This window comes from Maniola hyperantus, chromosome Z (genome assembly GCF_902806685.2).
Source record: "Maniola hyperantus chromosome Z, iAphHyp1.2, whole genome shotgun sequence".
NCBI classification, from domain to species: Eukaryota; Metazoa; Arthropoda; class Insecta; order Lepidoptera; family Nymphalidae; genus Maniola; species Maniola hyperantus.
Window position 1 is genome coordinate 9,675,102 of NC_048564.1, and position 22,154 is coordinate 9,697,255.

The window sequence follows — 22,154 nt, forward strand, 5'->3', positions numbered from 1 at the left end:
GTGTAGGACCGGCAGGATATGGTCGGCCATTGTTTCTTGAATCTAACTCGAAAGTAAGTATATTATACTAGCAGTTGCCCGCAACTACGTCCGCGAAAAATTTCTGGTTTCTCATGAGATCAGAAATTTCCCGCTACAAAAGGCCTCACTTACCTACCTACTCATTTAGAAGGCACGGAACCCAGAATACCTAAATGCCAATTTTCATATCTCTAACTTCAAAAACATTAGACTTTCATATAACCTTTCAATCCCCATTTCACCCCCTCTAGAGTGGATTTTCGCAAAATCTTTTTTAGCAGATTTTTAATTACCTACCCCCTAAAAAGCTCTGAAAGCCTAGTGGTTAGGACGTCCGCCTTCTAATCAGAGGTCGGGGGTTCGATCCCTGGCACGTAGGTACGTCTTACCTACTTTTCAGAGTTATGTGCGTTTTAAGTACCTACCTACCTAATTAAATATCATTTGCTTTACGGTGAAGGAAAACATCATGATTCGTGAGGAAACCCGAAACCTGTAGGTATGCCTTAGAGTTCTATAAGGTAAGTACCTATGTGAAGTCTACCAATCCGCATATGGCCAGCGTGGTTGACTATGCCCAAAACCCTTCTCTCTGAGAAGAGACGCGTGCTCTGCAGTGAGCCAGCGATGGGTTGATCATGATGATGAATTATTATAACGGGTAGGTAAGTAGGTACATATAGCACGATTAATTTGATGTTTTTATTAGTCGATATTTCAGCCCATTGCGCGGGTCGTGGTCTCGACGGGACTGCGGTGCTATACGAGAGATGAAGTTCGAGCTGTCAAGGGCAGTAGCGAACTACCCTCTTTCTTGTACTTTTCGCTGGAACTTGACAGCTCGAACTTCATGTCCTGTGCAAGAGCCTCAATAGCTCAACCGGTAAAGGAGTGGACAGAAAACCGAAAGGTCGACGGTTCAAAACACGCCCGTTGCCTCGTACCTACTCCTAGCACAAGCCTGACGCTTAGTTGGAGAGGAAAGGGGAATTTAACATGGCTAATATTCTTTAAAAAAAAGGCCGTTGCCAACAACGTCGCCTGCCGGTGCGTGTTTCCACACGGCGTGACCAGCGTGTCGTCAGCGTAGCATGTGACGCCAAGGCCAGGGAGAAGCGCTCCGCGCAGCACCCAGTCGTAACCAATATTCCACAGGAGTGGTCCCAAGATAGACCTCTGCGGTCGTGTAGGTAGGTAGGTATCTATCTATCTACAGGATCAGTTTTTGAAGAGGGGTCTCTATGGCAACTTCCCTGCAGACCCCGATTAAAGACGGCAAGATGACTTATATAGTGTATTGTGATTTCTCGACCTGTCGCTTACCTACCTACTAGGTATACCTACCTACCTACTTACTTAATAAAAATAAAACGCAGCCAAAATGATAATTATGATTGATCATGATGTTCATGATGATAATGATGTAAACTAGGTATAGGTAACCATCATGATTTTCAGTTTAGGTACCTGTGTTTTCCATACCTATCAGTAGGTACAAAATTCAAAAAATTTTTACCTACCTATTACCTACCTACCACAGTTTAACGAAATACTACCAGTTGTTCGACGCCTTTGAAGTCGAGCAATGTCACCGCTCGTGTAGGTATATAAGTACGTGTTCCTACGCAAATATGCAAGGGTTGTCACAAAGTTGGGATTAAAATCGCGGGGAAACCGGTGAAATTTTAGACCCTTGGTCTGTTTAGAATTCGCATAGCATCCGTAGACAGAACAGTAATGCACCATTTTATGGTAGAACTTACTAAACGACACTTAAAATATTTAAAACCACGCTCACGTAAACCCTCGTCCATCAAACGCTCAGACTACGCGAATCTGCGCGCAGCGAGCCGCGCCGCCCGCGCTCCGCAACCCACCCCACCGTTGCACTGTAGGTACAAGTAGTATTCGTAATTGGACTGTATATTTCAAAGCTGTGCTATTCTATTACCCAGGTAGGTAGGTATCAGATTTGAGTAAGTACGTAGCTACCTAGGTAGGCACATCCTTCGATTCTTGACTTGAACTTTTAAAATTATCTCCCAAAGCCACCATGATCCAAACTTCATACATAAGTACATGCGTCTATACGCAGAGAAACTTTCAGCTTTTATAAAATAACGAAGGTCTGGCATGCGCTGGCTCTCTCTCTATTACCTACTTGTCTATGTTGTGGACCTGTGTCTTGTTCAGCATAAATAAATTTCAAAGTTTAATTTTAAGGGTATAGTAGGTATTCCTGTTGATATTGATGGATATTAAACCACGTCATACTTATGTGATGTGTTTATCTTAAACTCCATAGTTCGATATCGCCCGGAATTTCGCTGAAACCGAATAATTGTGCATAAAATAATTCACTTTGACCTAGAGGTATAGAGTTCTAAATCGCTAGGCAAGTTTCTAACTTATGCGGTTTTCCTCCATTCGATTTGTCAAAACAAAAAATAGGTCTAAATGACTGTAATCAATTCATCTCGCTTGGTACAAACAGCATTTTGCGGTGTAGAAAGAGATAAGAACAACACCGAACATTTCGAATACCAAACCGCATTCGGTGAGTGAGGCGTGCGATTGGCGATTTCGGAGGTGGAGGCGTGGCAACGTCGCAGCATCGCTGCGCCCCCTCAGATGTCTGCCGGGCTTGAACAGTGCCGCGTTCACGAACAGTTGAATGCGTATTGTAACTGTTTGGCGGTGAAATTTAAACGCGACGTTGCCAGTCCGTGCTGGTTAAGGACTTCGGAGGTAATTGAATTATGATATTTTTGGCCCCGTTACTTATAGAAGGGGTAATTATTATAAAGCTTACACCTGTTTACGTTTGCTCCATTTCGTTTTATTACTTCAATTTTATTTTTTCTAGCCGGCATCCACTTTGTTTACCTGCCTACTTATCTGTTGCGTAGTGAAAACGTAAATAAGAGAATGACAACACTACAGTGTAGACACAACTTTTTTTGTAGTAACGTTAGAAGAGTAGCTAGGTATGTAGGTGTGTAGGTAGGTACTTACCTAATAATTTAGGTACCTATTTAGGTAAATACTTAATGTCTTAACGCGCTCCAAAATTAAAAAAAAAGACTGATTCCTATAACCACCACCGAGGAATAACCACAAACACTAGAAATTAAAAAGTAATAATTTATTGCCGAATAGGTAAGAGCTAATGTAGGTAGTTCTATACCTAATAATATTTTTTAGAGCCAGTAGGTACCTACCTACCAATTAGCAGCGCGAATCGTCTACCTACTCTTTATTTTTTTTGAGACTCCACAATAACACCTAATTGGCACCGTCTCCAAAAATATTATTAAAAAACTACCTAGGTATACATATACATAATACATAAATTCGGTAGTAAATGTTAGCGACATTGCTTTGCCTACAGTTGAATTTAAAAAAAGAATTATGAGGAGAGGGAAAAATGGCGGCAATAAGAGCGGGAGCTATTGATTTGAAGCAGGGAAAATTAGAATTTATAATTATGTCTTGAAGAAGTTAATAGTTTAGAACTAAGATTGAAGTTTATTAAGTATTGTCTAAATGGAATAAAGTCAGTTCCTATAAGTTGAGGATATTTTTATTATAAATAACACCCATTTATTCATATGACTCACATATCGAGTCACAGGTCGAATAGCACGCCTTTGGATCGAATCAAATGGAAGGAGTCGGCACTGGGGTTCTTCAGCCCAAAAGTGTGAGCAGTAGGTACTTACTCCATAATGGGGGCTCACTCGGGCGCAAAGTAGGTACCGCTTAGCCCTGTTAAGCATCCCAAGATTTTTAAAGGCTAATTTGGCTTTACCTTCCAAGTGATCCCGAAATTGGACCTCGCTCGACTTGTGGACTCCAAAAATCCCAATTCTGTTGGAAAGGATGAGGGGAGTGCTCTGAAAGAGAAGAGGTAATGTAAACGGGGTCTTCTTGGCGGTAAACGCACAATCTTGTGTTTGTGTCGTGTTAAATTGCACTAGGTTTTGTAAACCCCATTCTGACACTTTATAGGCAGGTTTCTATGTAAGACACAAGTTTGGCTCTACACTCCTCCAGCACTGTACGAGAAAGCTGTGCATGTTATTTGTAAAGGGCATCACCCGTACTGTCATCCGTATAGCAATGGATGTTATTATCATGCAACATGTCATTGATATGAAGAATGAACAGTGTGGGTGATAAAACCGAGCCCTGTGGGACGCTAGCATTGATGGGCTTGAGTTCCGAGCAAAAACCGTCGACAGCGACTTTGATACTGTGACCATTAAGGAAGCTGGTGACCCAATTATACACAACTTCACTGGTAGTCCGTAGGATAGTAGTTTCGATAGAAGTGACCCATGTCAAACCGTATCAAAGGCTTTTGCAATACCAAGACTAACCGCCAGGGCCTCTCCCTTGCAATCAATGACTTCCGCCCAGCGGTGCGTGAGACATAAGTATAAGAAGATCACCAGCTGATCGGCCGTGGCGAAAACCGTAACGACGATCACTGATCAGCTGATGCTCCTCGAGATATACCAGCAGCTGGGTGTTAATAATTTGGTTCATGACTTTAGACAAAAGGGGATAGGTACCTCCCTTAATCAGCAAGTCACTTTTTAAACCTTCCTTTGACTTGTACCAACAATTATTGCAAAACCAAAATTAGGCTAATCGATTCAGCCGTTCTCGAGTTTTTTGTTTGATACCTACTAACAAACGTCAATTCATTTTTATAAAAGAAAAAGGTAGATTAAGGTAGGTAGGTCGGTAAATTACACCTCCACCAGCTCTCTTACATATAAGACGCACTTCAAGTATTTTTATAAAGAGGCACATCACTTAACTAGCTGAATGAATGTATGAATGAAACCAACTTTTTCCGATATTTAAGCTCCATTGATTTCATTAATGAATGATGTTTACAATATTGTTTTTCCGACCAGCTAGAGAACTTACCCATTAATAAATATGTATTAGTTTCGCCATTTATACGTACTTAACTAGCTTATGCCCACGACTTCGAACGTTTGGACTACACAAACTTCAAACCCCTATTTTATCCCCTTAGGGGAAACGCGCCAGTTAACATTGAATGGACTATACAACTCTTACTTTATCTGCCGTATTAATAAATGTGTAATAAGAATGTTAAGTTGGCAAGCGAGTTGCAAGTTTGCAGTGAAACTTGGTTGTGCGGAGAACATCTGAAACCAACTTATTCGAAAGTTACTTCAATATAATTGGAATGATTTTGCCAGTATTTTGTAAGTATAAATACCTCTAATCAGGGTCTATAATCAGGATGGGGTGCCTCGCACACTTGCACAGCCCACACGCTAACTTGGTGCGGTATACTTAGTGTGGGTGACGTGCGGGTGTGCAATGCGTCCCCCCGCCTTTTACCCCGCTTGCCATCTCAACCTGTCGCGTACTATAGGTACATTTTTAAGGTTCCGTACCCGAAGGTCGCTAGCGAGACCCTGCTACTAAGTACTCCGAAGAAAATACTTATATAAAAAAAAATTACTTAACTGTTATCTTCCAAAGCCACTAAGTATGAGCGAAAATTCATAGTTGCTGATCGTACCTACCTACCTGTGTTGGGGACAATAGGTACGTAGCGAAACTTTCAGCTTTTATAAAATAACGAAGGTCTGGCACGCGCTGGCTCTCTCTCTATTTCCTACGCTTGATGCTCAGGACAAACTTTTTGTTACAAATGTCAATATATATACTTTTAATACAAAGCATATATTACGCAATTAAAAATTGCATTCCTGTAATGTAAGAAACTGGCCGAGCAATATTTCTTTTTAATTTAACATTTTTAATTGAGGCGTAATCAATCTCTAGCGTTCCGTAAGGTTACCTATAGTCTGTCTCATTACTTCTTTTAATTAATTTTCTTATTAAATGGAATCTTCGTCCGGTTGATTATTTATTTAAGTATTATGTATTATATAGATATACTTTCCTGATTATTTTCGCGATTTCAAATATGTACTATATTTTAAACATTATTCTGCATACCTATCACATTAATATTTCTTATTACTACTATTATTATGTTCTCTATTTTTAGGATGCCGTACCTACCTCAAAAGGATAAACGGCACCCTTATAGGACCTCACTTGGTTGTCTGTCTGTCTGTCGGTCTGTACACGTGCAAATTGTCGAAAAAATACGACTGTAGTACGGAGCCCTCGTTGCGCGAGATTGACTCGCACTTGGCCGGTTTTTAGGGCTCCGTACCTCAAAAGGAATAACGGAACCCTTATAGGATCACTTTGTTGTCTGTCTGTCAGCTGTCTGTCTGTCTGTCAAGAAACCTACAGGGTACTTCCCGTTGACCTAGAATCATAAAATTCGGCATGTAGGTAGGTCTTGTAGCTGACAGTAGGGGAAAAATCTGAAAACCGTGAATTTGTGGTTATATCACAAAAAAATATTTAATTGTGGCCATAAACTAATAATTAGGATTTTCAATTTTCGAAGTAAGATAACTAGGTATATCAAGTGGGGTATCCTATGAAAGTTCTTCACCTGGTGCATTCATAAAAGAGATTTTTATTTATTTTTATGCATCATAGTTTTTGAATTATCGTGCAAAATGTCGAAAAAATACGACTGTAGTACTACCTACGGAACTCTCGTTGCGCGAGCCTGACTCGCACTTGGCCGGTTTAATAAGGGTGAACTGTAAAAGATGAACTATAGCAATATCTGAAAAAAAAATCTACGTATTATTTTCCCGATGATTCCCATCTCGACCTGTCGCGGACTATACGTAGGTATATAGGTACCTACTTACAATCTTAGTCTAATAATATATTGTATCTAAGTATAATAATATGTATGATATTGGATACTCTAACAAACAAGTGATTTAAACCGGTCATATTTAAGAACGTAGGTACCTATAGATTTTTAACGAATAATCACTCACGCTAGTTTACGCTACGCTTACGCTTATACGCAACATTGTTAGTAGATAATTAAAGTATCAGTATCGGGATTCGGAAACCATTAGCTGGTAACGAAAATTAAACCACTACATTAGGTAATGTAGGAGCTAGGTAAGTAGGTAGGTAGGTACTTAAATACATATATTAATATAATATTTCAAGTGAAGAGAACATTTTTAAATAAAACTATCTGATGGAATAATATTATGTAAGACTATTAGACTTATATATTTTTAAACCTACCTAAATTTTTGCGAATGAAAACTTCTTCAGGCGCATCAATGGCTGAGCTTTTGGGATGGGTAAAACTTCAAGGTCGCGTCTCGGAGGTTCGGAGTCTCGATAGATGTATTATGTCTAAAGTGACTGCCAATTTTTTTTATTAGCATTTTAGCGATTGTGATGGTTAGAAGTAGGTAAGTATCTACCAGATTTAAAAAGAGCAAGTTAACTGTGTGTTATAGCATCTCTAGTCACTACACTCTACGCCCCTCTATAAAAGGACTAAGTACGTACGAGGTCGTCTTTGTAAGAGGTAAGTAAAATGTAGACATGATTCAAAGCAGGATTCGCGTTTGGTTATGTCCTTTGGAATTTCTTGGTAACAAATTCTGTGTGAGCTCAAGTTTGAGGGGTGTGTCGGAGGGTGGCGTGGAGGCTGAGTGAGGCCGCCCAGAGGGGATGAAGCACACTTTTTACCCTCGCTCGAGATTCGAATACATTGCAGTTGCAAATTTCGTATTCGAATATTGTGTATTGTTAAAGCGAAAAGTATTTCCATTTATCCGCGTCGCGACGTGGCGTAGTTTTGCGGCTATCGATGTTTTGATGTTTATTTTTCATATTTGTGAATTTTTTCCGTGTTGTGTTTTTTTTTGGCTACTGCAATTGGATCGATTTCATCAGGTACCTATTTACAAATATTGTAATCTCAACGCACAGCTCAAACTACTGAACGGATCGGGCTGAAAGTTGACTTGCAGAATGCAGATAGCTATTATGACGTAAGTAGGTACACATCCGCTAAGAAAGGATTTTTGTAAATTTGTGTAGTCCACGCGGACGAAGTCGCGGGAATAAACTAGTACCTACAATATGTATAAAAGAGGTTTATTTTACATAAGCGTCTAAAGTGAAGACTGCCAACTAAGGCACAATGTTCCAACTCGTATACCTAGTAAGTAGGTACCTAATTTCGCCTTCAATGAAGCAAAGCATGGCAGTTCCCATTATTTTATTTACTACAGCATTGGAACATAAAAAAAATTATATGCAATTTAACTATCAATTTTAGATATCTATATTAGACATACGAGTATAAGTATTATAGGTACGCCTGATTCTAATTTTTATTTCGAATTATTAGTTATTACCAATATTATTATTTATGTGTGGTATGTTTAAACCTTGCTCGTAATTACCGTATCGAGTAAGTATAGGCATAGAAAGCAAACATAAACGTGCAACAATAAAACCTTTGATTGCTCTTGATTTGAAAACCCCAGTTTTAGAGCACCCTTATCAAAACTAACAACTATAATAAAACTATTTACAGTTTTTAGGTTAATAAAAGCAACGTTTGATAAAAACTTTAGGAGCTATTTTGTTTCTGATTAGATAAGGCAACTGGTCATTTGTGTTTTGTGTTTTAATGGATTTCCATATAGGTAGCTATGTAAGTAAATACTTCTTAGTGGTGCTAAAATATTAGGAACTATAAGCTGATACCCGCGACTTCGTAACCGTGGATTTAGGTTTTTTAAAATCCCGTGAGAACTCTGTGATTTTCAGGAATAAAGAGTAGCCTATGTCCCTTTCCAGGTCTTAAACTATAGATAGAGGTACCCATGCAAAAGATCACGTCAATCCGTTGCTCAGTTGCGACGTGATTGAAGGATAAACCAACAAACAAACACACTTTTACATTTATAATAGGGGTAGTGATGTGTATGGTAAATAATAATTGATACGTAAGCAATTCGTCGCTCGCTTGACTAAGAGCGATTACGCACTACACTTCCGTCATCCGAGTTCTCTCCATCATCCGTGAGAATATCTCGGATGTGCCTCAGAATCAAATATAGGACATAGGTCTGACGTAGTTATGTCAAAGATGTCACTTGAATAGCTTGGATTTGGATCAGAGATCGGATTAGTGCGTAAGCAATATCAGAGTTCGGTCCGAGTTTTTTATATTCGTATTTTCACGAACTCGGATCGGACGAGTGCGTATAACCGGTACCTACTTATAACTGTCCTATTTCACTTTTTTGCTGATTTGAGTTAGGACTACTACGTTTGTCTACAAAATATTATTATTGTCTATTTTTCCATGTAATCGTCGTTTCTCTACGTTTATTTGAATCACGAGTTATTGATATAAATTTTGACTGCGTTTCTAATATTTGTAAATTCAAAAATGAATATTACTAAGTAAGTAGTAGCATTTCAATTTCAATTTCAATTTCAATTTTCATTTATTGCATTTTCATAAACTACCTACATCATATTAAGTATGTACAAAGTATTATGGATACCCAGTTTGGGTGTCGCATTTGGTCCTTAGACCTTAGTAAAACATAAACTTAGCATTTAGGACTCCTAGTAAAAATCAAATTCGAGAAGTAGTCTTGACTTACTCGTCATCACATTGAGGTGGGATACCTACCTAAGTACGTATCCTTTGACGATGAAGATTAGAAATACAACTTTATTAAGCCGATTTTGCCTAGTCGCTCCCGTTGTGATCACAAGTTACTAGGTAGGTACCTACCTATACAAGTGTAAGTTTTAATAAGAATAGCTACCTAATTAAAAAATTCTTCCAAGAAGGGTTGATTATCTTATTTGTTGTTCTTTTTTCATATATTTTACTAATTACCACCATATTATTTTACCACTAAAACCATTTGCAGGTTTTTTAACAATAATTCGTAAATGTTTAAAATAAGAGTCCCAAGTGGACAAAAAGACACATTTATAGAAAAACAGAGTTATCATAAAGAGGTCCTATCTGTTTTGATTAAGCTTTATAGGTATTTATAATGCAACTAGATGTGTACATAAATACCAACCTACCTAAACCTACCGAACTACTTAAAAATGCTACCGTATCGGATGAAGTCACAGGAAAAGTTAGTTTTATATAACTAGCTAAAATAGCAAGGATGATGGATTGGGGGTGGATAATGGGGAGTACATTATTTACTTAATATTTGCCGTTTTATAAAGGTACGCGACGGTCTTCCAGACCAGAACAAAACAAAAACCTACAAACAATCTCCATTGTCTCTCCCAATAAAAGGGACGTTAGTATAAACCTCCATAAGATCCTATAGATGTCCCATTGTGTACAGATGCTGATTTGTGCCAGTCGACGCAGGAGAATTATAAATGATATGCTAAGAAGGCAGAAGCTAGCATTTTATATTGTGGGAAACTTATGGCAGCGCATTCAAATTTACGTATTGAATTCACCTTTTTAATTTCTGCAATGCAGTTGCTAAATAAAGGTATGATTCCGAAACACGCTGCACGCAGCAGTGCTGCCGCAGCAGTGCTGTCGCGGCACTACTGTTGCCCATACAATCTCTATAAGCTTATATGAGATTACATTCCGAGCTAGGCAGCAATGTCGCGGCAGCATTGTAGCGGAACATTGCTGCCTAGCTTGGAATGTAATCTGATATAAGCTTATAGAGATTGTATGGGGACCAGTAGTGCCGCGACAGCACTGTTGCGGCAGCACTGCTGCGTGCAGCGTGGTTCGGAATCATACCTTAAACAACATTTGCTTGTCTTTTTAACCGACTTCCAAACAGGAGGGGGTGCTCAATTCAGCCTTTTTTAATGTACCTTCACCGATTTTTCTCGAGGTTTCTGGAACGATTTGCAATTTTTTCATCAATACCTAGTAGAAGTTTCTGTGGTGGTCCTAAAAAAATTCTGGATCCAACTACTTCATTCTGATGCTGCAGGGCTACTGCCCGCCTAAGTTATCAAGATTCGGGAAGTTTTCATAGTGAATTTATATTGTAGGTAGGTACTTAGCAAAGACTTCATGCTTGGACTGCAAGTCCCAAATCCTCAACCTTGATGATGCAGGGTACAGCACTCCTAAACTATAGTGATTCAGGGATTGCGGATGGTGCAATATTATTTTAAGTATCAAGCATAGGCAGGTAGGTATTAAGAACTTCGGATCCCAACTCTTTAATCCCAAAAAAATAAAAAAAAAAATAGATGCTGCAAGGTACTGAACTGCTGAGCCGTGGGGATTCGGGAATTTCTGATGGTGAATTGATATCTTAAGCATCAAGCAACGGCTACACTCCAAGTCTGAACTCCTCACACCTGATGCATAGGCAGGTACAGCACTCCTAAACTATAGAGATTCAGGAACTGTTCCTGGTGAAATATTATTGTAAATATCTACCTGGATTGGAAAGTTTTGCTGGTGAATTGATATTTTAGGACTACTTACATTGAAAAGCTTAAAATAAAATAAAATATTTAAAAAAAACCGACTTCTAAAACCACTACAAATTAAAAAATATTTTTTGTTTCTACACCTGTATGTATGTATGTATGAAATCGGGCGAGCATAATAAAAAAAACTAGAAATCAAAGCATGAAGCTCACCCAACCTCAACATTAACGAAATTAAGAAAAAAGTAGTGGTAATTAATTAATCTTATGACAAGTAGCTGAAACATAAAATAATCACGTTATCTCCACAGTATTTATATGTACGTTATAAAATTATTGACTGTTGTTTTTATTTTGTATACAGATCCTTTCAAGGAATTCTGCTACGAATCTATCGAGAAAAAATCGCACTATGTCTGTTTTAAACGGTATCGAGGAGAAGGTGCAAGGGGAATTGAACCTTGTTATTTGAGACCAAGACTCGATTCCGGAGAGCAAGACGGATAACAATATGCTGAAGGAGAGAGAGAGCTCAGAGGGGTCGCCTGCAACCCCAGACGAATGTGCGGGATGCGGAGGCAGGATACAGGACAGGTAAAAAGCTATAAATATACTATATTATAAAAGCTATATATGCAAGTGGGTGTTTTATAATAATTACTACTCGTACTATGTTATTATCTTCAGTTATGGATGGCCTAAGAGCCAGCGTGTGCCAGACCTTCGATATTTTATAAAAGCTGAAAGTTTCTCTGCGTATTGTCCCCAACACTGGGAGGAACGTCTGTTCGAATATTTGTTTGAATCGTGGTGGCTTTGGGAGAAAACAGGCAATAGAAGTGTAAATAATTTTACGTCAAAATATAAAAATTATTATTACTACTAACTTATTACTTAATTTATTATTACTTTGTAACTACAATTTTGGTACATGAAAAATAAAAATGAATAAATAAAATCTAACAATTTTATATTTTCTTCAGAATAGTACTAGAAATCACGTCATGCATTGCCAGACACTTAGTATGGTGGCAATCCCCTGCCAGACACCTTTAAAGTTTAATAAATTATTAACGTTCTACTGACGTGTACCTACCTATCTCTCTCCAATGTCCATACACCATGACTATAGATAAGTACATAATATTATCATTATCTCAAAATTGATATTGCTAAATGCATCTTCATAAAAGTGCACCGATACATGGTTAAATAAATACAAGAGCAAGATTTCTGCAATCCGTTGAACCTCTTTCATGGGATTCGCATGGGGTCAGAATTAATAGGTACTTACCTACTTCATCTATCTATCGGATATTTGTGGATAAGTTACTACAATGTTGTTATTTTCCCAAATAATATGGGTGCTGAATTATGTTATCTTTATTGACAAAATAACAACATTGCTAAGTAACTTATCGACATATTATTGTTACTGATAGATGCTTATTAATTTCGGCAATTACGTACAACTTTACCTTCATGGGTACTTACAACGTTGATATTTTGTCAAATATGTTTGATTAATTGTATGGCTCTTGGTTTTTTGACAAATGACAATGTTGCTAAGTAACTTATCGACAGATTATAAATACGTAGTATATTGCCTTTTTTTTATTGGTAGATGCAGCTGACGATTCAAAAATACTTGTAAAAGTTCATTTGAATAAAAATATTTTTATTCGTTTATTTATTTATTTTAATTTCGGCAATTAAACGATTTTGATGAACGTTTTTTAGTTAGCTTCTGCTTGACAGCATTTGGAGAGTAGGTACATAAAGTTTTGAATTCGCTGATTCTCCAAAGCTTAGAGACAAAAATGTTTGATATGTTGCAAAGTAAAATAAAATCTATGTTTAATTATTATAAATTGATAACAATTAAAGAAGGAAACATTGACGTCACATTGACGTATTTTAGCTCATTTGAATAACAATCATCCCATTAATAATTCCATTATTTACTATTAGAAACGTATCAGTTGTGGTCTTTTCAACTTATTTACTTGTTATATTGTTATTTAAGTATAATAACATTATTAATTAGTATTCCTTATAATTACCTAACAAATACATACAAATATTTTATTTACCTATTTGTTACCTAAAACACTCTTCGAAATGATGTTTGTCATAATGGGCAATACCTACATACAATGTTTTTCCACTATTTTAATTGAAATCGGTAAAGATATAGGTATAATGATTAGACTCGCTAGGTACCAAGTAGAAACTAAATTATTTTAATTGTTACTAGTAAAGCTGCAGTTTCAACTACGAAATCGGTAGGTAAAGACGTAGGTAGGTATGTACCTATTGTATTTTGTAAAATAATTGGGAAAGGTTTATTAATGAACTGTTTATTGTACTGTGCGTAGATATTACCTGCTGGCAGTGGACCGACAATGGCACGGCACCTGCCTCCGCTGCTGCGAATGCCGTCTGCCTTTGGACAGTGAGTTGACCTGCTTCTCGAGAGACGGGAATATCTATTGCAAGGAGGACTACTATAGGTACTTAATCACTCATCATCATGATCAACCCATCACCGGCTCACTACAGAGCACGGGTCTCCTCTCAGAGTGAGAAGGGGTTTGGCCATAGTCTACCACGCTGACTTCACACACCTTTGAGAACATTATGGAGAACTTTTAGGCATGCAGGTTTCCTCACGATGTTTTCCTTCACCGTTAAAGCAAGTGATATTTAATTAATTAAAACGCACATAACTCCGAAAAGTTAGAGGTGCGTGCCCGGGATCGAACCCCCGGACCTCCGATTAGAAGGCAGACGTCCTAACCACTGCCTAGGCTATCACAGCTTTTAACTTAATCACTACAATTTTATAAAAGTTACCTAATTACTGCATCATGCCTGCGCGGAATGGTGTCAAGAATGTCAGCTGCATTACGTAATTACTACCCAGGCGATTATTTGCGCAAAAAATGAGGTAGTCCTTCTGTCACCATGAAGAGGCAATTAGCCGCGGTGTTGAAGTTTTCAAATTATGAATACGTTATGCGATATCAAAGGTAGGTAGGTATTTGCCTAGCAGAATCTAAATAAGTAAATAAAACGAAAAGGTGACCGACTGACTGACTGACTGATCTATCAACGCACAGCTCAAACTATTGGACGGATCGGGCTGAAATTTGGCATGCAGGTAGCTATTATGACGTAGACATCCGCTAAGAAAGGATTTTTGAAAATTAAATTCCTAAGGGGATCCCTAAGGGGAGGGGATGAAATAAGGGTTTGCAATTTGTGTAGTCCACGCAGACGAAGTCGCGAGCATAAGCTAGTCTGTAGATAAAACCCTAATTTGTTTTATCTGGACGTAAAACGCTTACGCACGTAGGTGCCTATATTACGAAACTGTGGTAGGTATATACAGATTCATATATCTGCAGATATTTAACGTTGTTAACAAGGCCCTAGATTAACTTTTCAAGAATGTCATGTGAGTTGTCGCAGAGGCGTCTTTACCTATGATGCAGGGTGTGCGGCGCACACGGGCGCCGGGTCTAAAGGGGCGCCGAGCGCGCTCTAATGCGACACCGCCAAAGATGCGTCGATGCCGGCGCTCTCAAAGACCCTGCGCTCGTTTTATGGCCGACGCCGTCATCATTTAAAATCATCATTTAAAATTGCACCATTTGCATCCGAATTTCCGTTTGAAAATATAACATTTTGACCCTGCTCCGGCTAGACTAGAGGGCGCCAGGGTACTGGTTGCACACGGGCGCCACAAGGGCTAGAGACGCCTCTGAGTTGTCGTAAGGCTACATGGGATTCGATTTAAGAATTTGAAGACTACCATCAAACCTCAAGACATACCTAATAATATAGCTGTCGATAAGTTACTTAGCAACATTGTTATGTGGCGGAAAATATCATACAATTTTCAATAAATAACAACATTACTTAGTAACTTATCGACAGATTACAGATAGATTGATTATAAACTTTGGCCGTAAATCAAACGTATTTATGTGGCAGATATAGGTACCTACGTTACTCTAGTGTCACGTTTAACTTTGAAAAGTTACTGAGGTGCCTCAGAAAATGGTTTACAAAGTAATCCGTATGTGTGTTGGGGTAGTAAACTTACTCAGATTTCATTTTAAAGGTCCTAAAACACACTTGAGCTGTGCAGCAAATATCAATAAGTACTAATCCATACCAATATTATAAATGCAAAAGTGAGTCTGTCCGTCTGTCTGTCTGCTAGATTTTCACAGCCCAACAGTTTAACCGATTTTGATGAAATTTGGTACAGTTTACTTACGCCACGGGGAAAACCTAAATCCATGCTGACGAAGCCGCTGGCATCATCTAGTAGTCTATATGAGTTTGTATGGTGCAAAGCGCACTTGAGGGACGCGGCGTGTTGGCGGCGAGCGACGCGGCAAATATAAGATTATTACATATGAGTTTGTATGGACCAAGGCACTGCGTCGTCGCGCAGCGCATCGCATGCGTTTGGACCTTTAAGTTTTAACTTATAAAAAAAATAACAAATGTTGATCTTTGTAATTTGTAAACCAATTTCACCATAAACTGTATAAAAACGTGTAATTACTGGCTGGCGTTATTTTGCGACACCGAACTTTTGTCGATGCGAAATTGAGGCTGGGCGTTGTTATTTTGTCATTTATTTCATCCCGTATTTAAATGTGCACTGTTCAATACTACAACGCGTTACGTGACGATTAAAATAGTGGTCATAAAATAATGGTAACCCTCAGTTGAAATTGCATTATTTTTACCAATGATTACAATAATTTTATTCAAGTACAGTAAAGGCAATATTCGTTTCGTTTTTCGCTCGCACTGCACGGCACGGTTGTGCGCACATTTGAGTGTTTGTGTGGTGTGTTTATAGAAAAAGGTCATAAGTGCGACTGGATTTTGAAGCAACAGTTTTGCGGAATTTCTATAAGTCCCGCAAATTGATCACAGCACTGGAATCATGTCTCATTAACATCGAAATGACGTCATTTTGATGTCAGCCGAAATAAAAATATACCAACAGCTCGAAACTTCGGTCTAGTGCTAACGTCACTAAAATGGCGGCTACGCACATTAGCAATTTGCGGGACTTATGCTTGAATTCTGAGGCCGACCGTATATGTACCTAGTGAGTAAAATTGTTGAGCATGTGGGGATAAAAAAGATGAAATAAATATTTCAGTTTTCCAATGTTGTCACGTGTCAACTCTTGCAGTTAAGGGGCGGTGTCTACGTCACTCAAGATCCGACACACTTGCTCGGTTCACACACCTGTTCGCCGAGCTAAATACATTATGCATCTGTTTGTGCTCAAACACGCGTTCTTATAAGGGTCTCCGTACACTCGATACTTTTAGCATCGGCGATCGGCGATGTGATCGCCTTTCGTTGGTTCAGTGCTGCCGGGGATTAAAATTGACACGTTGTGTCAAACGGTCTTCGTGTTGACACTACGTCGACTAATCTCTCATCACTAACCGGTTCCGGGTACGCTCACATGACGCTCACTACTGTTATCAATGCCAAAATGGCGAAAATCAAGTTGCTTCTGCGGATCCAACATACCTACTTGTGTATAGGTCAGTGCAGTGGAATCTGGCATTTCATGTTCAAACGCAACAAATTAATTAGGTTTAAAGAAATTGCTACAACACAGATCACTATGCAAAAAATATCGTGTGTGCTTTGAGCCTAAGTTTGTATTTTGTTAAGGTTGTATTCATTGGTCCTAGTCATTACAGATTAATAGGTACCGACTGTAATTATTATTGTTTAATTGTTATTTTTAGCTTCGAGACTGAGTCGTAGCAAAATATTACAGTAGGTACTTACGTCGCAGAAAGTATAGTATTTTTATCTCACGAAGCGACGCGCGCTTTACTTGTGGTAACCAATGTACAAACACGTTGTGAATGTGTGCGTCAGCGCGCGAGCGGCGTGTGAGGTAACGTCAGTATAGAAAGTAACCGTTGAAAAGTCGTTCATAGTGAGGTTGGTTCATTATTTTACATATTATTTTATTTACTTTTTTAATTTTTAGATTTTTTTATGTATTTACAGATAAGATAGACTAATATTGTGTCAAAAACAACGTTTTACTCGTAAATTATTATTATCGATAGATGTAATTTATAAGTATGAATTTTGTATGTTTTTTTGTAAGTATGATTATAAACTTATGATTTTAAGCTGATTTCGATGAAACTGACACTGATAATGATGATGATTCGAATGATTCTGATTGATTTGATTTAATATTTAGAAAGTAACCATTTGTTATTTTATGCAGTTCTTAAAAGATCTGTTCCTTCAGTATATCATTTATTTTTTATTTAATCTTTTATTTTACACAATAAACAACAAAAAGACTAAAATATAAAGAAAAAATAAGTAACACAGATTCATATTCACGCTTGGGAATATAATTCCTAATTCCATTTGTTAGGATGTATGTGCTAACGCTACTAGTCTTCACGCACACATACGTACCTTGTATTGTACACTTGGTTACCACAAGTAAAGCGCGCGTCGCTTCGTGAGATAAAAATACTTATGTACATCGACCTTTAGAAGGAGATAGCAGATTTGTAGAGCATTGTTTCTGTCGTTGAGACCGACAAAACGTCATATAGGTATGAGTGACAGAGACAACGCTCTACAAAGCCAAAATGTCATTCTAAAGGCCGATGTACTAGTAGTAAGTAAGTAGTAGGTAGTAGTAGGCTAACATCATAACCCTTCCTTTTGGCTTTGCCGCAGTCGGGTAAAAAAAACCGCTAAATAAAACTGTTCAAAACTTGGTTTACGAATTATTTTCAGTAAAATTAAGTTTTTCGTACTATCTATTTATAAAGCTACGAAAAAAAACTTTTACTAACCAGGTAAGTTGTCTAAACATAACAGGTGTATGCCCGTCATTATCCGGTGTTCCCTTATCGAGACTGACACTTGAGATTGTAACTTGACATAATTTGACAAACATTCTCCCCTATAGACCTCTTTGTCTGCCATATGGTGTAATTGATTTTTAAAATATTTTAGGAACTAGGTTTGTTACATGTATAAGTCCCGCAAATTGCTATTGCGCTGGAATAATGTCTCATTAACATCGAAATGACGTCATTTTATAAATATACCATCAGGAATCAGCTCTAAACTTCAGTCTAATGCTGACGTCACTAAAATGGCAGCCACGCGCATTAGAAATTTGCGGGACTTATAGTAATAATTGAAGTAGGTACTCGTAACCGTATAAGTACAAACCGTACGATTAGGTACGTGTACGGATACGAACCGTATGTTTCAAATAACTAAAGTAGGCCCGGCCCATACATTTTGACCTGCATAAATAAAGAAATTATATTTATCTAAATATATAAAAGGAAATGGTGACTGACTGACTGACTGACTGACTGATCTATCAACGCACAGCTCAAACTACAGATAGCTACTTGTTATGACGTAGGCATCCGCTAAGAAAGGATTTTTGAAAATTCAACCCCTGAGGGGGTGAAATAGGGGTTTGAAATTTGTGTAGTCCACGCGGATAAAGTCCCGAGCATAAGCTAGTTCCAGATAGAAAGTAGTAGGTACACTTAGAACCAGGCATTTAATTATCATGGATTTACCATTTACTACCGTCTGGAACCCCTTTCGTGACTTAGTTGTCTTTATTATTTGCTATATTCTTTTATATTGTTTGTGTTCAATATGTTGTTATGTTGGTTGAAAAAATAATGTTTCCTACTTTGAGCTAGTACCTTTAAATGATAGAGCGTAGTGTATAGAGATCAATATTGTTGTGTCGAAAAATTTATACATAGTCCATACTAATATTATAAATGCGGAAGTGTTTCTGTCTGTCTGTCTGCTAGCTTTTCACGGCCCAACAGTTTAACCGATTTTGATGAAATTTGATACGGAGCTTACATCCCGGGGACGGACATAGGTTACTTTTTATCCAGGTAAATTAAAGAGTTTCCACGGGATTTTTAAAAACCTAAATCCACGCGGATGAAGTCGTGGGCAAAAACTAGTTCCTCATCATCATCATCATCAGCCTGTGGACGTCCACTGTTGGACATAGGCCTTCCCTAAAGAGCGCCACCACACCCGGTCCTCATCCTTCCTCATCCAGCCACTTCCCACCAGCCTCTTTATATCGTCGGTCCATCGTGCTGGAGGTCGTCCCACACTACGCTTGCTTAAACGCGGTCTCCACTCAAGGACTTTCCGGCTCCAACGGCCATCGCCTCTACGACAGTCATGACCTGCCCACTGCCAGTTCAGCTTGCTAATAGTTTGGGCTATCTCAGTGATCTTAGTTCCCCTGCGGATCTCCTCATTTCTGATCTCATCCCTCAGGGAAACTCCTAACATAGTCCTCTCCATAGCTCGCTGAGCGACTTTGAATTTGTGAACAAGGCCGTTTGTCAGTGTCCACGTTTCAGCACCATAGTCCATAGGTGAGGACTGAGGACGGGAAGAACATCTAGTTACCAAATGAATTTGATAGTCATACACCACAAACCAAAGTCAGAAAATTGTTTCAGGTTGTTTTGTGTGAAGAGATGCGCTCGGTGCGGCAACGGTATCACGGCGAACGAGCTGGTCATGAGAGCGCGGGATATGGTCTTTCACCTCACTTGCTTCACATGTGTCGCATGTGGGACCTTGCTTTCGAAAGGCGATGTCTTCGGCATAAGGAACGGCCTCATTTACTGCAGGCCGCACTATGATAGCGCATGTATGGACGATTACTGTGATGAGGATATCAATAGCGTTTACAGGTAATGACGCCTTTAGTCAAATTACCCAGCTATTTTTCCTTAGCTGATTTGAAAGGCAAACAAACCAGAACTCTTATAAACAAGTAAGATTTTCAAAACGTTCTTACTGTCAATTTGTTGTTACACAATGTTACTCATGTTCTTACAATTAAACCTTGATAGAAGTGAAAAGCAACTTTAAATCTTCGGCGCCGCGGTCTTATTTCTTAAGTCAGCTAAGGAAAAATAGTTTATACTATAAGTAGCTGACCTCCCTTGACTTCGCACGCCTGTTCTACTTCTTTCTTAGGTATATCTGTTCTAAATATGAATTTTCATGGAAAATGGCGAATTTTCAAACCTTCCAACATTTAGGTAATCCCCTTGAGGGTGGAATTTACGAAATTTCCGGAACATGGATCTCTTTATTTTTAATCAAATGTCTAATAGGTAGATACCAATTTTCCTGAATTTATAAATTAATTAAAATGTCGGACTACTCGTCTTCTATTTAACTCCAAGGCATCCCTTTTCGAAAAATCGGAAAACACACCTACATTACCTAGGTACCTAGTAGGTATAGATACCCTTATTTTTTCATTTTTAATCCAAAGCCTAAATATATTAGATTTTTTTCAAGTTGAATATTATTGCAACAACTTATCAAGTTATGTAAATCTAACTAGAAATACCTATGATGAATAAGTAAAATGTAGTAAACTTCTGTAAGTAGAAGCAAAATGTGTTAAACTTCTTTGTTCTATTATAATAGGTGCCAAGAAATGCATAGCGAGGGTGATTCTCCAAACCAATATTACACAGGAGGTCCGAGCCTAAAAGGAAGACCAAGGAAGAGAAAAGTGCACCAAGGTTCTCCGGAAGACATGCAAGTCCAAACGATGAGAATGGCTAGCACAGCACTAGGTAAGCAATATATATATTTTTTTTTTTCAATTAACGCAATGCCGCCGACTGCGAATTTTGTCTTTTATCAAGCGAATTTTTCTTTATACACTCTCAATGTAATTAAAAACTGTCAGCCCCTTAATTATTTTCCTCGTCCGACTCGGAAAACGCTTACAAAAAGCCCTTACTTTTCCTCACTTCGTTTCGCCGCAAAAGAATGCCTACGACTCAACCCGCTTACCTTTGAAAGATTTTAATGTGATGTTCCACTAGCGAATTACGCGTACGACTTTCCCAAGCGTTTGCTCAAGCAGGTTGTTCTAGGAACTATTCCCTACATCAGAGCCCGATCGTTCGTCTGATAATATTCGTTACATATTTCATAGAATAAAATGGTCGCTTAAAATTTAGCAAAAACCTCAGAAGGGAAAGTACGAGGACGGATTCCCCGCGCGGGCGTCCCAGATGTCAATTCATCCCGACTCGGTCGTAATCACAACTAATGAATAGACGACATACTCTTAAAACTGTTCTCGTCTCCCTTTCGCACGCGGAAGCTTCATTCACTGGAGTAGGAAAAACGTGGTTGAAAATGTTGGACCCATTGGTGAGGTCGGCCGTCTGGATTATTCTTTATGGCGTCGAAACGCGAGGCACTCGTTGAGGTGAATTCAGGTTGTGTGACTTCTCGACCCGATTAATCATGGCGCTAGTCTGAATGGACTACGGAATGACACATCGTTATGTTTCTGGCTTTACGCTCGAAATTCAGACATATCGATAGTTGGAGTGGAGCCACAGACTAATCTGAGATTAGAGCTTAGTGTCGACAAACTTTAGATTAATATGATAAGCTGTTCTTTGTATTTCCTTTTGAACTCTTAAGAAATAGAATAGAATAGAATATTTTTGTTCAAGTAATCTTTTACCAGTGCTTTTGAATCGTCAACTAGTTTAATTTACCACTGGTTCGGAATGCCGTCAAAGTAGGTAGGTACCTGTAGTATGCGCCATGTTGAGATGGCAATCAGGGTGGGGACCCTCGCACACCCATACAGCCCCCGCGCT

General features: G+C 38.5%; 1 protein-coding gene across 3 annotated transcripts in view; it reads left to right on the plus strand.

Moving 5' to 3' along the window:
• Positions 1 to 2,670: 2,670 nt before the first annotated feature.
• LOC117995615 (LIM/homeobox protein Lhx9-like) overlaps positions 2,671 to 22,154 on the plus strand; it is a 34,027-nt gene continuing 14,543 nt past the window's right edge. For 2 of the 3 annotated variants that reach the window (XM_034983606.2, XM_069508535.1), the window contains exons 1-5: positions 2,671 to 2,769; positions 11,765 to 11,994; positions 13,779 to 13,913; positions 19,965 to 20,201; positions 20,953 to 21,104. In XM_034983606.2, the coding sequence (XP_034839497.1) occupies positions 11,912 to 11,994; positions 13,779 to 13,913; positions 19,965 to 20,201; positions 20,953 to 21,104 (607 nt within the window). In that variant the 5' untranslated portion in view covers positions 2,671 to 2,769; positions 11,765 to 11,911. Of the gene's footprint in view, positions 2,770 to 11,764; positions 11,995 to 13,778; positions 13,914 to 19,964; positions 20,202 to 20,952; positions 21,105 to 22,154 lie in introns of those variants that run through there. The other variant, XM_069508534.1, reaches the window with a different exon arrangement.